General features: G+C 40.9%; 1 protein-coding gene across 4 annotated transcripts in view; it reads right to left on the minus strand.

The window, feature by feature from the left end:
• Positions 1 to 5281: 5281 nt before the first annotated feature.
• The window catches only part of LOC140716942 (POU domain class 2-associating factor 2-like), a 77825-nt gene continuing 64496 nt past the window's right edge, over positions 5282 to 18610 (minus strand). For all 4 annotated transcript variants that reach the window (XM_073030097.1, XM_073030096.1, XM_073030095.1 and 1 more), the window contains 2 exons: positions 17998 to 18305; positions 5282 to 9119 (listed from right to left, as the gene is read on the minus strand). In XM_073030097.1, coding sequence (XP_072886198.1) covers positions 8682 to 9119; positions 17998 to 18305 — 746 coding nt within the window. In that variant the 3' untranslated portion in view covers positions 5282 to 8681. The remainder of the gene's footprint in view (positions 9120 to 17997; positions 18306 to 18610) is intronic.

Here is an 18610-nt window from a genome sequence, read left to right on the forward strand (position 1 = left end):
GAGAAAGATATCAACAAAGTAGAGGTGGGTGAGAAAAGATTGTATTGCTTTTACCAGTAATTTCTAATCTTGTTTGCCAAGCAGATAAATTCAAAACCCTTCTCAATTCTTTTTCAGCCCAATATGCAGTATTTCTGAATATAGCCACTAGATGGAACACCATGCAAAATGCAGAAAGCCAGCACAACACACAACTGGAGACATGCACAATTTATTTTTTTCAAACGAGATGATACATAGTTTTATTTTCATGAGTGCCAAGTATGCAAATATTGCCAATGTGCACTGACAAATGCCAAGACCCAAGTCATTGACTCATTCACCTGCTGTTCTATCCCGCTATTATCAGAATCTTGAGTGGACATATTGTACAATAAGATGCATTCATGACCTTGCAATCTATGTCATCTTGCACATTATTGTTTACCTGCACTGCATTTTCTCTGTAGCTGTTGCACTTTATTCTGAATTATTGTTTTACCTTATTCTACCTCAATGCAGTGTATGAACTGTATGCAAGACAAGTTTTTCACTGTATCTTGAAACACGTGACAAAAATAAACCAATATCAATACTGAACATTGGAGAGAATAGCCTTATGATAAGAGCCCATGATATGGATTCTCTATCAACCTGATCTACTGTCTCTCCCAGCCTCTCCACCACAGCCAACAATGTCCATTGAGATCCTTGAGAACATGGACAAATTTCCATCTCTAGAGGGCTGGCTCTCCACAAAGGCCGATCTCAGTGATGATGCTGTTCACTTCCCAGCACGAAGAGTTTGAAGATCAAACCCAACACAAAGCTCCTGATCTCCTGGACACTAATGAGCCCTGCCCTTCAGCCTCTATCAGAAACTGACATGGTCACCATCAAAAACCAAAGAATTGCTAATAATCTTTTAAAATAATTAGTGAACCAGTCTCGATGTTCTCTCCCAAGTCAACATCCCCAGCATCAATTTTCTGATTTCGCTCAGCCAGTACCAATGGACAGGTGATGTCATTCACATCCCCAACATTGAATGCCTAAACACACACTGCTCCATTGAGGCAAGAAATTACCTGGCGGACAGAGTATACATTCCAAGGACATTCTGAAAACCTCCTTGTAAGATGTAATATCCTCACCAATTTGTGCAAACCTTTGGACGGTGCTGGTTAGAATGGAGAGGGACCATCCATGAAAGGACTGGAAATTCTGAGTCCTTCTGATGGGAACCAGCAAAGACCAATCGCAAATAACATCATATACAAACACCTCATTAAAGAAAAGAAACTGAGTACACGTATCCCTGAGCTCCTGTGTTTTTCTTTCAATTAATTTTTGGAGTTACGAAACATAACAGTGGTGATGAGTAAGTTTTAAAATTGACCTGAGACAACTTGCTACCCTCTGAAGAACAGCATGTTTGTTCTTCTCAAGGGGAGAGAGACGTATGAGTAAAAAAACAACAAGTGTTTCTTTGGAAGGGAAGAGAGATAGCTAAATTTTTTAAAAAGACAGAAAACAGATGAAATTCACGGCTTCATAAACCAGGTGATAATAATAATAATTTTTTTAAAAAGCTGAAACATCTGGCTATGTCAGAAAGACAGACACATTTGATTGCACAACAGATAACTAGATAATGTACACTGAACCAATTGAGCGGTATTTTGAAGAAATTAAATAGCCAATAAAATAAAGTGCCAGTGTTACTGAGGGCAATAGGTGGAAAAACCTTCAGTTTCCATATGAGTTTAACTGCTCCAACCAAACCAGCTGAAATGAGTTTAGTGTATATTATGAATGTAATGCAGGAACACTTAGAACCAAAACCATTGTTAATTGTGGAACACTTTAGGTTTCATAAGTGGAATCAAAAGGAAGGGGAGTCCATTTCAGAGCATGTGGCTGAATTGTAGAGATTGTCTGAGCATTGTCAGTTTGGTCATGGTCTTAATGATACACTGAGAGATCATTTAGTTTGCGGAATCTTACAAGAAACCATCCAAAAATGGCTCCTAACTGAAACTCAGTACACATTTAAAAGAGCAGTTGAAATCACTGTATCAATGGATACAGCAGCCAGAGATGCAATTGAGTTGCAGTTAAGAATGAAAGTGAACATGAACAAAATAGCAATGTCTAAACAGAAGCCAACCTGGCCAAGTAAAATTGTGTTTACTATTGTTGCAGAGGCTCACAGACAACAGACCAATGCAGGTTTAAAGGCGAAACTTGAAGAAGATGCAACACATAGAAAGAGCACGTTGGGGAGACAAAAATAAATAGACTGCACAGGGAAGAGAGAAGGATAAAAAGTCAAGTTGCAGTTTCAAAAAAAGCACTAATCTGCATGCTTGATGAAAAATCTGATAATGATGAGAGTGACATAGGGTTGGGTAGCCTTAAGATTTAGAATTTAGACTATCATTTAGAATGATAGAGTCATAGAAAAGTACAGCACAAATATAGGCCCTTTGGACCACCTAGTCCATGCTGAACCATTTAAACTGCCTGCTCCCATTGACCTGCACCGGGACCACAGCCCTCCACACCCCTGACATCGATGTAACTATCCAAACATCTATTCAACACTGAAATCAAGCTTGCATGCACCATTTGTACTGGCAGCTCATTCCACACTCTCACAACTCTCTGAGTGAAGAGGTATCACCTCATGATCCCCTTAATCTTTTCACCTTTCACCCTTAACCCATGACCTCTGGTTATAGTCCCACCCAATCTCAGTGGAAAAAGCTCACTTGCTATCTATACCCTCATAATTTTGTATACCTCTATCAAATCTCCTCTCTATCTTCTACTTTCTAAAGAATACAGTCCTAACTTATTCAATCTTTCCTTATAACTCAGGTTCTCCAGTACCCGGCAACAGCCATGTAACTATTCTCCGCAGTCTTTCAACCTTGTTTACATCTTTCCTGTAGATGGGTGACTAAAACTGCACACAATACTCCAAATGAGTTCTCACCAACGTCTTGTACAACTTCAACATAACATTCCATCTTCTGTGTTCAATACAATGAGTATGAAAGCCAATTCACACAAGTGTGAATTCTGTAAACCAAGCATCACTTACTGTGGCCACACCATTGACACACAAACATTGCTGAAAATATTCAAGCAGTGGTGGATGCCCCAAGCCCTCAGGACATGTGACTGTTGCAGTCCTTTTAAGATTTATCAATTACTATAATAGGTTCCTACCAAAGCTAGCTACTGTGCTCCACCCCTTGAACTCATTACTGCAGACAGGGAAGAATTGTCAATGGACAAAGCAGAGTGAGGTGGCTTTCCAAAAGACAAAGGAAATGGTGATGTCAGACACTGTACTCACACACGTTATGATCCACGTTGTCTAGTGAAGCTTGCCTGTGATGTCTCGCGCTACGGTATGTATTGGTGCAGTGATGTCACATGTTATGAGTGATGGAAGAGAAAACCCCATAGCCTTTGTATCACATTCCCTTACCGCTGCAGAGAAAAATTAGGCACAGATTGACAGAGAGGCCTTGAGTCTGGTTTTGGGTGTGAAACATTTCAACCAGTACTTGTATGAGAGAGAGTTTACCCTCATTGTTGATCGTCAACCACTAGTGTCCATTTTCAATCCAGAGAATGGTGTTCCAATAACAGCAGCAGCACGAATGTAGAGATGGGCTCTGTTTCTTGGAGGACACAATTACAAGATCGAATTCAAGAGGGCAACTAATCATGGAAATGCTGATTGATCGTCCCATTTACCGTTGGCAAATGAAATACGTGAAATATTTACAAAAGATGTCAAACCTCTAGGCATATTCTTCCCAATGTGAATCAAATGTCTCTCTATTATGGTCTTATTGCCTTACGTGGGGATTGGGAGTTGTTGTGCCATCCAAGCTGAGAGCTAAAGTGTTGGAGGAGTTACATGCTAAACGTGGTCAAAATGAAAGCGTTGACTCAAAGCTTTGCGGCTGTCCTGGGATAGATCAGCAGACTGAGCAGCTTGCCACGCACTGTTCGGGATGCCAACACGTCCAGAAGAAAGTTGTCTAGGGATGTAAGAACCACTTTCTGCAGTCCCAGAGTCAACTCCTACAACCAGCATGGAGGAGGCCCCAGAATCTGAGATTATTTTGCAGCCACAAGGTTCATCTGCCAAGCAGAGTGATTCCCCTTGTCAGGAAGGACGTTAACCCACAAGAGTAAGATATCCTCCACAGGGATTAAATCTTTAGGCCTGAATGGGACAAATGAAAGTTTCCTCTGCTGTGGAAGTCTATATAGTGTAGTAGTTGTATTATATAGTATGCTGTGCGTACACAGTGACCAGAGACCAATAAGTTACATATTTGAGCGGAGACGCATTCTATATCGAGCTGGGGTTTATTGCTAAGCAGGGAGGAGCATTGTGTATTTAATATTTCAATAATGTTGTAAATATATTGTTTGATGAAGCATTCTTTGTTTACTTGCATAATTCATTATGGGTTATATGTAAAAGTATGTGAATGGCAAATGTCATTTTGCCACCACATCATATGTGAACACCTAACTAAAGAAAAGAAACTCAGTATGCATGCGTCCCAGCTCCAGTGTTGTTCTTTCAATTAGTTTTTAGAGTTATCCAACATAACAGGAAGGGGAGAAATTACCAGAAGTTAGAGAAATCAATGTTCATGCCATCAGGTTGGAGGCTACCCAGATGGAATATAAGGTGTTGCTCCTCCAATCTGAGTGTGACCTCATCATGGCAGTAGAAGAGGCCATGGACTGACATGTCAGAGTGACACGGGGGAATGGAATTAAAATAGTTTACCAGCAGGAAATCCTGCTTGTTGTGGATGGCGCAAAGGTTCTTGACAAATATAGAATATATAAATTGTTACAAGGATTTACACTGACTAAAATCATCCATCCCATATCAATTACCTCCAGCCTCAGATGTGATGGTCATAGCAGCTCCTTCAGGCAAGTCATTTTGACCCAAGGGAAATATCTAAGAAGAAAATCAGTCCAGTCGTGATCTCAAGAGCTATTGCTAGTTTCTCTAGGTTTCACCAGTTTTGAAATGCACAATTTAAATTTGCCCATGGATTACCTTTATGTTTTGCTCATCTGGAGATGTGTTACTGGCTTCAGTGGCCTTCTATCACCTGGCTAGTCTAGCGTGAGTCATCCAGGAGCTTTCATCAGCTAAGAAGCAGCTACTCAGATCAAGGTGCGTGGATGGAATCAACTCCATTGGAACTTAAAACTAAATCAATAACTTCTCACGTCATTCAGAATCTTGCTTTGATAGATGTGTTTATTCTCCTTCATTAATTACACAATTATTTGAAAATTACTTATCGAAGTTATAAATTGTAGATTTGTCACTCTTTCAATCATAAATCTAAATCAAAGCTACAATAAACAATTGTAATTTATCATTAATTCATTAATTAATTTACTTATAGGTACAGCACAGTAACAGGCCTTTCCTGTCAACGAGCCCGCCCTGCCCAGTCACACCCATGGATCAATTAACCTACTAACCAGTACACTTTTGGACTGTGGGAGGAAGCAGGAGCACCCGGAGGAAACCCACGTGGTCATGGGGAGAACGTTCATACTCCTTACAGACAGTGGAAAAATTGAACCTGGCTTGCCAGCGCAGTATTAGTATTATACTACTGTGCCACCCAAATTGAATTTTTAAAAGTTACAGTGAAGGCATCAAAATAGGCAGTGGTGATGCTGTACTACCTGAACACAACCATTGCAACAGCAGTGGGTGGGAAGGTAACTGACCAAAAGACCATAAGACATAGGAGTCTGCTCTGCCATTTGATCAAGGCTGATTTATTAACCCAGCTCTCTGACTTTCTCCCCATCACCTTTGATGTCCTGACAAATCAAGCTTTAAATGTACATAAAGACTTCACCTCCACAGTCGCCTGTTGCAATGAATTCCACAGATTTACCACTCTCTGATTCAAGAAATTCCTCCTCATCTCTGTTCTAAGTGGTTCTTTGGTGCTGGAGTGGAAATTTAATCTTGAGCAAGTAATTTTGCGGAGCAACTTTGATTATTCACGATGGATCGTGGGTGTAGACAGCTGCCAAATCATGCAGAATAAAATGGGGACAGAAGGGTTCAGGTACGTTTCAGTCATGCAGACATGGTCAAGAGATTCATTTGTTGTTCAGACCAAACATCAGAATGGGGAAGAAATGTGATCTGAGTGACTTTGACTGTGGAATGATTGTTGGTGCCAGATGGGGTGGTTTGAGTATCTCAGAAACTGCTGATTTCCTGAGATTTTCACACACAACAGCCTCTAGAGTTTACAGAGAATGGTGTGAAAAACAAAAAAATCATCCAGTGACCAGTAGTTCTGAGGGCAAAAACACCTTGTTAATGAGAGAGGTCAGAGGAGAATGGCCAGACTGGTTCAAGCTGACAGGAAGGTGACAGTAACTCAAATAACCACACGTTACTACAGTGATGTGCAGAAGAGCATCTCTGAACGCACAACATGTCGAACCGTGAAGTGGATGGGCTACAGCAGCAGAAGACCATGAACATACACTCAGTGGCCACTTTATTAAGTACAGGAGGTACCTGATAAAGTGGTTACTGAGTGGTATATGCAAGGGCACATATTTCTCATTTTGAAGGACATCAGTGGGTCAAATGACAATCCAATAACTACATGGTCACAGCCAATAGCACTATCTTTTTATCGCCAGACTTTACTGAAGATAGCGGTTGTCAGAAGATTATTCCAGATCATTTATTCAGGCTTCTGTTTACTGATCTAGTAATGGAATCATTGAGTCATTGCCTCTCTCTGATAGCTTCTCAATAGCTGTGCTTGCAATTCTATTTCTTGTGGATAGGCTCATGTTCCCTACAGCGCCGACCCCCCCCCCCCTCCCGTGCCCATCTCACAAATGCATCAAACATTCATAAATCAGATGGGGTATAACTGTGCACCTGCCACTTGCCACAATAAAACATTCCTCTTTATTGAAGCAATTTCCATTTTCCTAACTTTAGCTCTGTGAAGTCATTTTTTCTCAATAATAATAATTTCATATGAAATTTCTGCAATTATTTGAAACTAAGTGAACAGGAAAATTGAGGGGTACAAATTAAGGGTACGGAGAGCTATGGCCTAGGTGCAGGACAATGGGACTGGGCAGGAATAATAGTTTGGCATGGACTAATGGGCCAAAAGGCCTGCTTCTGTGCTGTAGTGTTCTATGACATTATGATTCTATGAAACTACCACACTGAGATAAACTGTCCACATGTTGGCCCACACAGTATCTTGACGCAAACCTGATTTTCCTGAGAAATACCAGCCATTTCCCACTCTGTGCTAGAATATCACCAAGTATACACACAGTTAATCAAAAACTAGAGGGCATAAGTTTAAGGTGAAAAGGAAAAGATTTAGAAGGGTCGAGAGGGCAAATTTTTCATGCAGTAAATGGAATGAGCTGCCAGAGGAGGTGGTTGAGTCATGTACAACAGCAACAACAACATGTAAAAGTCACTTGGACAGGTACATGGGTAGGAAAGATTTAGAGGGAAATGGGCCAAATGCAAGCAAATGGGATGAGGTTAGATGGGCATCTTGGTCTCTATGATCAAGTTGGGCTGATGAGCCTATTTCTATGCTGTATGACTCTATGACTCCAAATACTGTGCGAACATGAAGGGTCAAAGGTGATTTCCGGATTTTTTTTTGTTGACTCTGGCAAAAGTCCCTTGGAGTGTAGATATGGGGAGATTTGATAGGGGTAGACAAAATTATGAGGGGCAGAGATAGGGTAAATGCATTTCCACCAAGGCTGGGTGAGACCTAGAGGTCATGAGTGAAGGTTGAAAGGAGAAACGTTTAAGGGGAACATGATGGGGAACTTCTTCACTCAGAGGATCGTGCAAGTGTGGAATGAGCAACCAGTGGACTCAGATCCTCCAGTTTCAGTGAAGTTTGGATGGGAGGGGTATGGAGGGCTATTGTCCAGGTGTGAGTTGATGGGACGAGGCAGATTAATAGTTCAGCACGGAGTAGATGGGCCAAAGGGCCTGTTTGTGTGCTGAACTGCTTTATGACTCTGTGACTCTGCTTTGACTTTGGAGTAGTCTAAGAGTTAGAAAAACTATAAATGTCTACACTTCCTCACCATATACCCTGGGAAATCTATACCTGCTGAACCTGGTGTAGAAACGGCAAATCACTAAGTTGAATGGAGAGGAAAGGCAATAAAGCAGAATAGTAAAACAAATGGCATACACTTTAGTTAACTGAGTTCACTTAACAATGCTTAAAAGCAATAAATTCTTAATTATTTTTAAACTTCTCAATTCTTTAAAATAACTTTTAACATTTGTTACTGGTTTGAGCCAGGTTCACATACCTGTGCTCTGTACAAGATACATTGACAATGTAATTGAAATGCATATTAATGTCACACATCTTTAGATCTGATTAAACTAATTACTTCATATTCTTTGGCTGCATCAGGTATAGTGCAACTTCTTTGTCCAAGAATCACACTTCATTTCCTAATCAAGACTAATAATGGATTCATTTTTAAATATTCCTCCCTCAAAGCACACACTACAGCCTGACATAAAGAACTCCAACCCTTCATCTATCTAGATTTACAACATTTTAGGCTGCCAAGGCGTTTTAGTAGGTCCGCCTAACTTCATACAAAGGCCAGCTGGTGCTGCCATCTTCTTTTGCCCAAGAGGACATGTCAATCAGGGAGGTGGGCGTGGTGTCGGCTGATTCCTCAGATGAGAGGTGGATGGTCTTGGCGGCTAGTTCAGAGGATACAGTCATGAATGGGGCACACCCATAGGCTGAGGTGACTGGGTAACCAGAACTGAAGTGCATCTCCTCCATCGGGTGAAGAGAGTAGGGCTGGGAGCTCTGGCTCGGCTCACCGCTGTTCCGAGCGACATTCTTGTACTGAGATGAAGAGGCAGACTCTGTGTCGGGCATGGAGTGGTTGCCATGGTGCTGTGATTGACAGTTAGCGACTGTTGCCTGCATCTGCTGGAGCGTGTCACAAATTGCGGTGCCATGGCTAACATTTTCTTGTACGCTGTCCCAGGAATCTCTCTGAAGAACAAAGCAAGAGCACTTTATGAACTTTTGAACTTCAATGCCTCAAGTAATAAAGGCAAACATGCCATAAGCTTTCTCAACCACCTTATCAACCTGTGTAGACATTTTCAGGGATCTATGAACTTGAACCCCAAAATCCCTCTGCTTTTAGCAAATGTGAATATATACTCCCACATCTCTCTGTTCTTGTGCCCTTTTTAGAAATGTATCCTCTGGCCTGTCTTACTTCTTTACATTCCAAAGATGCATGGGTTAGGGTTAGTAAGTTGTAGGCCTGTTATGTTGATGCCAGGAGCGTGGCAACATTTGCGTTGCACCCAGCACATTCTCAGACTGTTGGTCATTCATTGATACAAATGAATTTCTCTGTATGTTTTGATGTTTCAATGTGCATGTGAAAAATAAAGCAAAATTTTAAAAATTAATCTTCAACCTATCAACTGATCTTTGGAATATGGGAGGAAATCAGAACATGCAAAAGCCAACCCACACAATCATAGGGAAATGCGAAAACTCTGCGCAGACAGCATGAGAGGACAGGATTGAACCTGAATCACTGGAGCTGGGGGGCAATGGCCAGACTTCATTAGGAGAGGGCATGAGCATGATTATATCAGAGGACCAGCACAAAAAAGGCCTGACAGTGCCTCTACATTCTGAGAAGTTAGCATAGATCAGCATGTCATCTAAAACTGACAATCTTCTACGAGTCCTGCTGAAGGGTCTCGGCCTGAAACTTCGACTGTACTTTCTTCCACAGATACTGTTGAGTTCCTCCAGCATTTTGTGTCCATTATTTAAACTCCTATTGATGCACAGTGGAGAGTATCCGAACTGGCTGCATCATGGCCTGGTATGGAAGCACCAATGCCCAAGATCAGAAAAGTGTACAGGAAATGGTGGATACAGTGCAATCCGCCACAGGCAAAGCCCTCCCCATCACTGAGCACATCTACAAGGAGCACTACCACAAGAAAGTAGCATCCATCATCAAGGGCCCCCATCATCCAACCCATGCTCTCTTCTTACCACTACCATTGGGCAGGAGGTACTGGAGCCTCAGGTCTTGAACCAGTGTGGATAACTTCATTCACGTCAACACTGAACTGACTCCACAACTTATGAACTCATTTTCAAAAACTCTATAATTCATCTTCTCAGTATTAGTTACTTACTTATTTATTTGTCTTCTTCTGGTTGTTTATCATCCTTTATTTATGCATAGTTTTCTGTAAATTCTATTGCAATTTCTTTATTTTCCTGTGAACGCTTGCAAGAGAATGAATCTCAAGTTGAAAGTAAATTTATTATCAAAGTACATATCCTGAGATTCATTTTCCTGTGGGCATTCACAGTAAACACAAGAAACACAAGAGAATCAAAAAAACTGCACGCAAGACGAACAAGCAACCAGTGTGCAAACAGCAACAAACTGTGCAAATACAAGAAGGAAACAAACAAGATAATAATAATAAATATTCAATGTATCGAGAACATGGAGATCTTGAAAGTGAGGTCCATATATGGTGACACATAACAGTACTGTGCACATTTATATAGCTAGAGTGCCTAATACTCTTACACAGAACTGGAGTAATTTAATGTATGCTGCCGCAAAAAAAACACATTTCATGACATATGTGAGTGATGATAAACCTGATTCTGATAAGGGTCTCTATAGTGGATGGAGAGTGGGAAGGGGGCAGGGAGAGGGGAAGAGAGAGGGGAGAGAGCGGGAAGCACCAGAGAGACATTCTGTAATGATCAATAAACTAGTTGTTTGGATCAAATGACCTTGCCTGATGCTTAAGGGCTGGGTGTGGTGAGGTCTGGACCCCTGCCACATCTGCCCCTGGCACGCCTTCTCTGCCAGCTGTCCCACACCCCTTCCACCCTCTCCATTCCCAACATCCTTTGCTCCCGCCAGGTTTACAAACTCGCTCCCTGCTCCATGTTGAGAAATACAGTACTGTGCAAAGGTCTTAGGCACCCTGATGCTTTTTTTCTCTCTCTCTCTCTCTCTCTCTCTCTCTCTCTCTCTCTCTCTCTCTCTCTCTCTCTCTCTCTCTCTCTCTCTCCCTCTCCCTCTCCCTCTCCCTCTCCCTCTCCCTCTCCCTCCCTCTCTATTTTATATGTATATGAGCCCAAGTACATTTGCACAGTAGTGTAGATACAGTACTTTGATGATAAATTTACTTTGACTTTGACATTGCTGCATTTCCTGTAGAGACAGTGCATCATCCACAAGACATTAAAGCAAGGTGATCACTCAACTCCAATGGGGGATTCAGGAGAAACATTTTACCCTGCATTTACCCAGTATTTTGCAGTGAATTGGAAGGACACACTTAAATGGAAAAAGAATATCTATGAGCAACAAGAGGATATAAGGTTTGATAGGGAGACTTGGACCCATTACAGACAAGTTGGTGTTTTTGTGCTATAATTTAATACAACTGTAATACTTTACTGTCTTCAACTGTTAATTGCAAAGGCTCAATTATTCCCTTGATGTGGTTCCTGGCTTTGGCAAAGAGCAAGCTCCCATAATTAGCCACCTGATGACTTAAGGCAGGATGTGCAGGATATTCTTGACAATTAATGACATATTACAGGTGAATATTTGAATATCTCTACCATTGCACTACATTCAACAGGTGTGTAGCTCTCCACAAGTAGCATGGACATTCAGATACAAAGTTAAGTTTTTGAATTGTATTTACCAATATCATCAGAGATGATTCATCTGCCAAATATTTTAATGTTTTAAGTATCTAAAATATATTGAAGGATGTGCTGTATATCTAAAAACACTTCATGATTTTGCCTGGGGTCATTAACGTTTCTTCAGCACTTCAACCACTGTCGTCATTTTGCAGAATGTTCCTTACTCAGATTCAACTACGCATTAGATCACACTACTGATTTACAGACCCTGCGCACTCGTAAAATTATTTTGATTGTTTTGGGTTGTTCTGTGTGGCTTGTGCCTTCTCTTTCAGCTTTGCAGAAGCTTATCACCCTCATATTTCTGAGCATTTTATACATCAATTCACTTCCCTCGGGAATAAGCCTATTCAACTAGATTGCTAATGGCATTGTGTTCCTGATTGGAGTTCAGTTACAGGTTGCAATAAATTGCTCCGATGACTTTTCTTCAGTTTAGAAGGCAGAGATATCATCATGGAATGCTGCAGGAGCTCAGCAGGTCAGGCAGTATTTATGGAGGGGAATAAACCGTTGACATTTTGGGCTGAGACCCTTCATCAGGACTGGAAAGGAAGTGGGGCAGAAAAGTTCAAAGTTCAAAGTAAATTTATTCTCAAAGTATGTACAGTGCTTTGAAAAAGTATTCAGCCCCTACAACTATTTTTATATTTTACTGTCTCATTTTCTAAATTTAAAATATACTGAAATAGGATTTTTGAGCTAATCTACAAAACATTCTGCATCATGTCAAATCAAAAGAAAAATTCCAAAACCTGTCAACAATTAAAAATTAAAAACCAAAATTGAGCTGAAAAAGTAGTCACCCCTTTTGTAATTGCTAAACTAACTTTCCTCAAGTGCAATACTGCATATTACCTTACAAGCTCACTCAATTTATCAATGTGGAAAATTGGAGGATCACCTGTTTTCAATGAACTCATAAGGATAAGTACCCCTTCTCTCTGTAAAGTCCAACAGTATGGTGGATTTTCAACAGACCAAACCAAAATGAAGACAAGGGAGCATTCGAGACAAGTCAGGGAAATGATAATAGAGAAACACAAATCCGGGGAAGTGTACAAGACCACCTCAAAGGCACTGAGCATACCCCAGAGCTCAGTACAGTCCATTGTGGACAAGTGGAAAAATATGAAACTACAGCCACACTGCCTAGGTCAGGGCAGTCTCTAAACTTAGTCACCAGAGAGGAATGGCACTTGTACGAGAGGCTACTGTGACACCAGTCACTCTGAGTGAGTGGCCTTCTCCCTGTAACCTATAAAGCCCTAGCTTAATAAAAAGCTTATCCTTGCCCGTAAAGACTTTGCAAACATCACTTAGAAGATACTATAAAGATGTGGAAGAAGGTCTTGTGGTTGGATGAGACTAAAGTGGAACTTTTTAGCCTCAACACTAAGGGGTACCTGTGGCATAAATCTAATACTGCGTATCAGCCAGCTAACACCATCCTAACTGTAAAGCATCATGCTATGGGGATGCTTTTCAGTAGCAAGGACTGGAAATCTGGTCAGGATTGATGGGAAGATGAATGCTGCTAAATACAGAGAGATTCTGGATAAAAACCTGTTAGCCTCTGCTAGAGGCTAAAACTGGGGAGGAAATTAGTCTTTCAGCAGGACAAAAACTTAAAGCACACTACCAGAGGAATCGACTTAAGGAAATTGATGTCCTTCAGTGGCCGATTCTGAGTCCTGACCTTAACCAAATCAAACATCTCTGGTAAGACCTCAAGACTGCTGACTACCACCACTTCCCAACTAACTTGGCACAGCTTGAGCAATTTTGCAAGGATGAATGGACAACTCTTGCTCCGTCACATTGTGCAAAACTAATAGAGACTTATCTAAAAAGATAATACTGGAATAGCTGCGAGAGGTGGTTCAACAAGTACTGAGCAAAGGGGGATGATAACTGTTGAACTGCTGACGTTTCAGTTTTTGAATTTTTAGTGTTCTATGCTTCATAATTTTCTATGTTGTTTGGGCTTGACTGTGAGGGAAAAAAAGGAGTGTGTGATTCACAAGTAAAAATTCTCAGTTAAATTGATCAAAAAATGTCTGGTTGTAATACTCATTTCTATGAGCAAAGGTTTGTACATTTTCAAGGCACTGTATAATATATACAACTTTGAGATTCATCTTCTGGCAGCAAGAAAACAAAGAAACACAAAAACTAACAAACATCCAATGTGCTAAATGAGTCAGTTCAGCACTGAGGTGGGTGGAGCCCAGTGGCTGCAGAGCCTAGATCACCAAATCCTTCAAGTGACTGCAAAAAATCCAAATCGTTCAGGTGGTTCAAAAGCACACCCCCCAAAGGAAAATTACTGGCTGTGGATTGCAGGGATGGTAGCTGAGAAGAGGTATATTTAGTAGAATAGTTTTATGAGCTGCCCGCAAAATGTCTTGGGAACATTTTGGGAACAGAAGCAAGAGTAAGAAAATGCAGGAGGGAAAGAAGTATAAGCTGGTAGGTGAGGGGAAAGGTGAGTGATTCTGACATATCTGTCCATGGCTACCTCATATTCTATCTGGGTAGCCTTCAACCTGATGACATGAAAATCAAATTCTCTCCCAATCCCTTCTCTCTTTTTCCATTCCCCATTCTGGTTCCTCTCTCATCCCTTCTGTTCTCCTCACTAGCCTATCACTTACCTCTGGTGTCCTCCTTTCCTTTCTTCCATGATCCACTCTCCTCTCACATCAGATTCCTTCTTCTTCACCCCTTTACCTCTTCCACTTATCTCCTCCCAGCTTCTCACTTCATCACCCCTCCCCCACCAGTCCACCTTCTCCCTCACCTGGTCTCACCTACCATTGCTAGCTTGTACTCCTTCTCCTCATCCTCATCTTCTTATTCTGACTTCTGACCCTGGCTTTCTTCCAGCAAGCCAGATATAGCCATCAGACCTGAAGGTTTCTCAGTTTACAGAACGGACCTAACTGTTGAGCCGGAAAGCAAAAGGTATGTGTTTCATGATAAACTCTCCATGGTGCTCCAATGTGGCAGTTTTGTTGAATTTGTGTTCCCCTAACCTTGAACACCTAACAGTCAAATGCTGTCCATTCTACTTACCTATGGAGTTCTCCGTAATTTTGGTGGCAGCTTGCATACCACCAGCAGCCAACTGTAATCAAGAATTTGAGATACTGCGTGATGTCATCTCCAAACAAGAAACAGTCCATCCTGATGCATTTCAAATCAGTCAGAGACTTCAACCAGGCTTGTTTGAAGAAAGCCCTGCCCAATTACCATCAGCATATAACCTATAGCAGCAGAGGTCCCTACATACCAGACCACTGTTATACAAAGATAAAGAAAGTCTACTGTTCCTGCCCAGACTGCATTTTGGTAAATCAGATCACTTGGCTGTCCTTCTCCTATCTGCATACAGGTAGAGGCTAAAGAGCAAAGCTCCAGAGATTAGGACAGCAAAGAAGTGGTTGCGGGAGGCAGAAGAGCAGCTGGCTATCAGATTGCTTTGAGTCAGTGGACTCACCCGTGTTCAACCGCTTATCTAGCGATCTGAATGAATACACCATGGTTGTAATATACTTTAAAACAGTTGTAGACAAGTGTGTTGCCACTAAATCATTCAGTCTTCCCCAACCAGAAGACCCTCAATCTGTTGAGGGCCAGATCCGAGGCATTCAGGTCTGGGGACCAAGTAAATTACAAAAGGTATGATCTCCAGAAAGCCATCTCATGGTCGAAGTGGCAATTCCGGACTAAACTTGCATCAATGAAGGATGCTCAATTGTTGTGGCATAGAAGTATCAGAAAAAATTAAGAAGGAATGGGAAAAAGAACTTCATTGTCTTATACCCACAGAGCAGTGGGAGAAAATTTTACAATTAGTCAATTCCTCTTCTATTTGTGCTAAACATGCCCTAATACAATTTAAGGTTGTACATAGGGCTCACATGTCCAAGGATAAACTTGCTCGATTTTACTCCCATGTTAATCCAACCTGTGACAGATGTCATTCTGAAGTAGCTTCATTGACCCACATGTTTTGGTCTTGCCCTTGTTTGCAAAATTATTGGAAAGATATTTTCGGTATTATTTCAACAGTTCTGAATATCAAATTGCAACCGCATCCTATTACTGCAATTTTCGGTTTACCAATGGTGGATAATATTTGTTTATCCCCCTCAGCTCGATGGATGATTGCATTTGTTACATTAATGGCTAGAAGATCTATCCTATTGAACTGGAAAGAAATTAATCCTCCAACTATATTTCAGTGGTTTACTCAAACTATCTCTTGTTAGAGCTTAGAAAAAATTAGAAGTGTTGTCTTTGATTCTTCAGTTAAATTTGAAGAAACTTGGAGACCATTTATCCAACATTTTCATATTAGTTAAACTGACTTTTCCTAAACCCTGCTTCTATTATCCTTAATTATTTGGATGGAGGTGCGGAGTTATTGATGCTACTGTGTATATTTGACATAATGCAATGGCCCGTGTTGGTTAGGTTTTTTTCCTTTTCTTCTTTTTCAGGGATTTTTTTTCTTCTTTTTTACTCCCTTTTTTGTAATTACTATGAGTTTGGGAGGTTATTATATATGGATTATCATCTATATGAATGTATACTTAACCTATTAATTATGTACTTTCAAACTCTCTGTATTCATGTTTCATTTATGTTTGTTTAAAATTAATAAAAAGATTTAAAAAGAAAGTGCAGGGCTTGAATACCATCACCTCTTAACAAAGTTAAATCAAGTGACATAGGCGACAGCAGGGCTTTGACTCCAGATGAGCTCAATGCTTTCTATGCTTGCTTTGACCATCAAAACATGGATGAACCATCACAAACTCCCACAGCTCCCAATGACCCTGTGATTTCAGCCTCTGAGGCCGATGTGTGGGCAGCCTTCGAAGAGGATGAACCCACAAAAAGCATCAGGCCTAGACAGGGTACCTGGCCAAGTAGTGAAGACCTGTACCGATCAACTGCCTGGAGTGTTCACTGAGATCTTTAACCTCTGAGGTATCCATCTACTTGAAGCAGACTTCACTTATACCGGTGCCTAAGAAGAATATGGTAACCACCCTCAATGACTTACTTATTATTATTTCTTTCTTTTGATATTTGCACAGTCTGTTGTCTTTTGCACACTTTTTGAATGTTCAAGCTGGTTTAGTCTTTCATGGATTCTGTTATGTTACTATTCTATGGATTTATTGAGTATGCCCACAAAAAATAAATCTCAGGGTAGTATACAGTGTGGTGACATTCACACTGTCAAGGTGTGGTGTACCTTGATAATAAATTTACTTTAGAACATAGAAAACCTACAGCACAATACAGGCCCTTCAGCCCACAAAGCTGTGCCGAACACGTCCCTATCTTAGAACTACCTAGGGTTACCCATAGCCCTCTATTTTTCTAAGCTCCGTGTAGCCATCCAGGAGTCTCTTAAAAGACCCTATCGTATCCACCTCCACCACCGTTGCCAACAGCCCATTCCACACACTCACCACTCTCTGCATAAAAAACTTACCCCTGACATCTCCTCTGTACCTAACTTTGAACTTTTAACTTTTCTTTTGCAGTCTTGATGAACGGTCTCAGCCTGAAACGTTGACTATTTACACCCCTCCATAGATGCTGCCTGGCCTGCTGAGTTCCTCCAGCATTTTGCTCAAGGTTTCCAGCATCTGCAGAATATCTTGTGTGCACGTTCATGGAATTTCAGATTTCCCTGGCAAAGATTTCAGCTTAATGCCAGTTGGTTTATTCAAACCACCCAGTAATCAGCATCACCTTGCATTAAAATCACTAATCTTGTTAATTACTTACCTTGAGTTACAAGCTTAATAGAAAATCAAGTACATAACTAAGTGCATAACTAAGTAAATGTATTAGACTCATCAATTTAGATTAAGCTTGTTCCTCTCCACCAACAGATCTCTGAACAGCCAATGAATCCATGAAACTACCTCCACATCTTGTGTTCTTTTTGCACTATTTATTTATTTTTATATATTTTATTTTATAGTTGTTTTTATGTATTGAGATAAGGGCAAGGAATTGTCTCAGTTCAAACACAACTTCAAAAGTTTTTGGTCAACCTAACTGCACAATACTACAGGTTAGTCACAAACAAGAAGCAAAATGGAGATTTACATACCAGTAGGAAATGGGGTGACTCATTGGGAAAAGGAGGAATGAGAGGTGCAAGAGGCTGAGGTGCAAAAATGGAACTTGTTGCAGTTGGAAAGGTCGGTGTGCGGTAATCTCCGAATGTTTCTGTGATGTATGGATCAAGCAGATGTTGATACCCAGTGATGGCTGGTGGCTCACACCCAAAGGACTTGCTGCTCAGTGAAGGTGAGTACACATCCGCTGAGTAATGTTTGGATGAAGGGCAATGAGGCAGGTCCGAATCAGAGAGATAAGGTCTTCTTACACCATAGTAGCTGGGTATAACATGGGAACCTATTCCAACAGAATCAAAACATGTTATTTCTCATTCCAGCTGGTCAATAAAAGTCAACATTAATAACAATCATAAAGTGCTTTAAATATAGAATATAGAACATTGCAGCACAGCACAGGACCTTCAGCCCACAATGTTGTGCTGTCCTTTTAACCAACTCTAAAATCAACCTAGCCCATCCCTCCCACACAGCCCTCCATTTTTCTACAATCCATGTACCTATCTGAGAGTCTCTTAAATGCCCCTAATATATCTGACTCTACCACCACCCATGGCAAGGTGTTTTATGCACCTACCACTCTCT

Source organism: Hemitrygon akajei, chromosome 26 (genome assembly GCF_048418815.1).
Source record: "Hemitrygon akajei chromosome 26, sHemAka1.3, whole genome shotgun sequence".
NCBI classification, from domain to species: Eukaryota; Metazoa; Chordata; class Chondrichthyes; order Myliobatiformes; family Dasyatidae; genus Hemitrygon; species Hemitrygon akajei.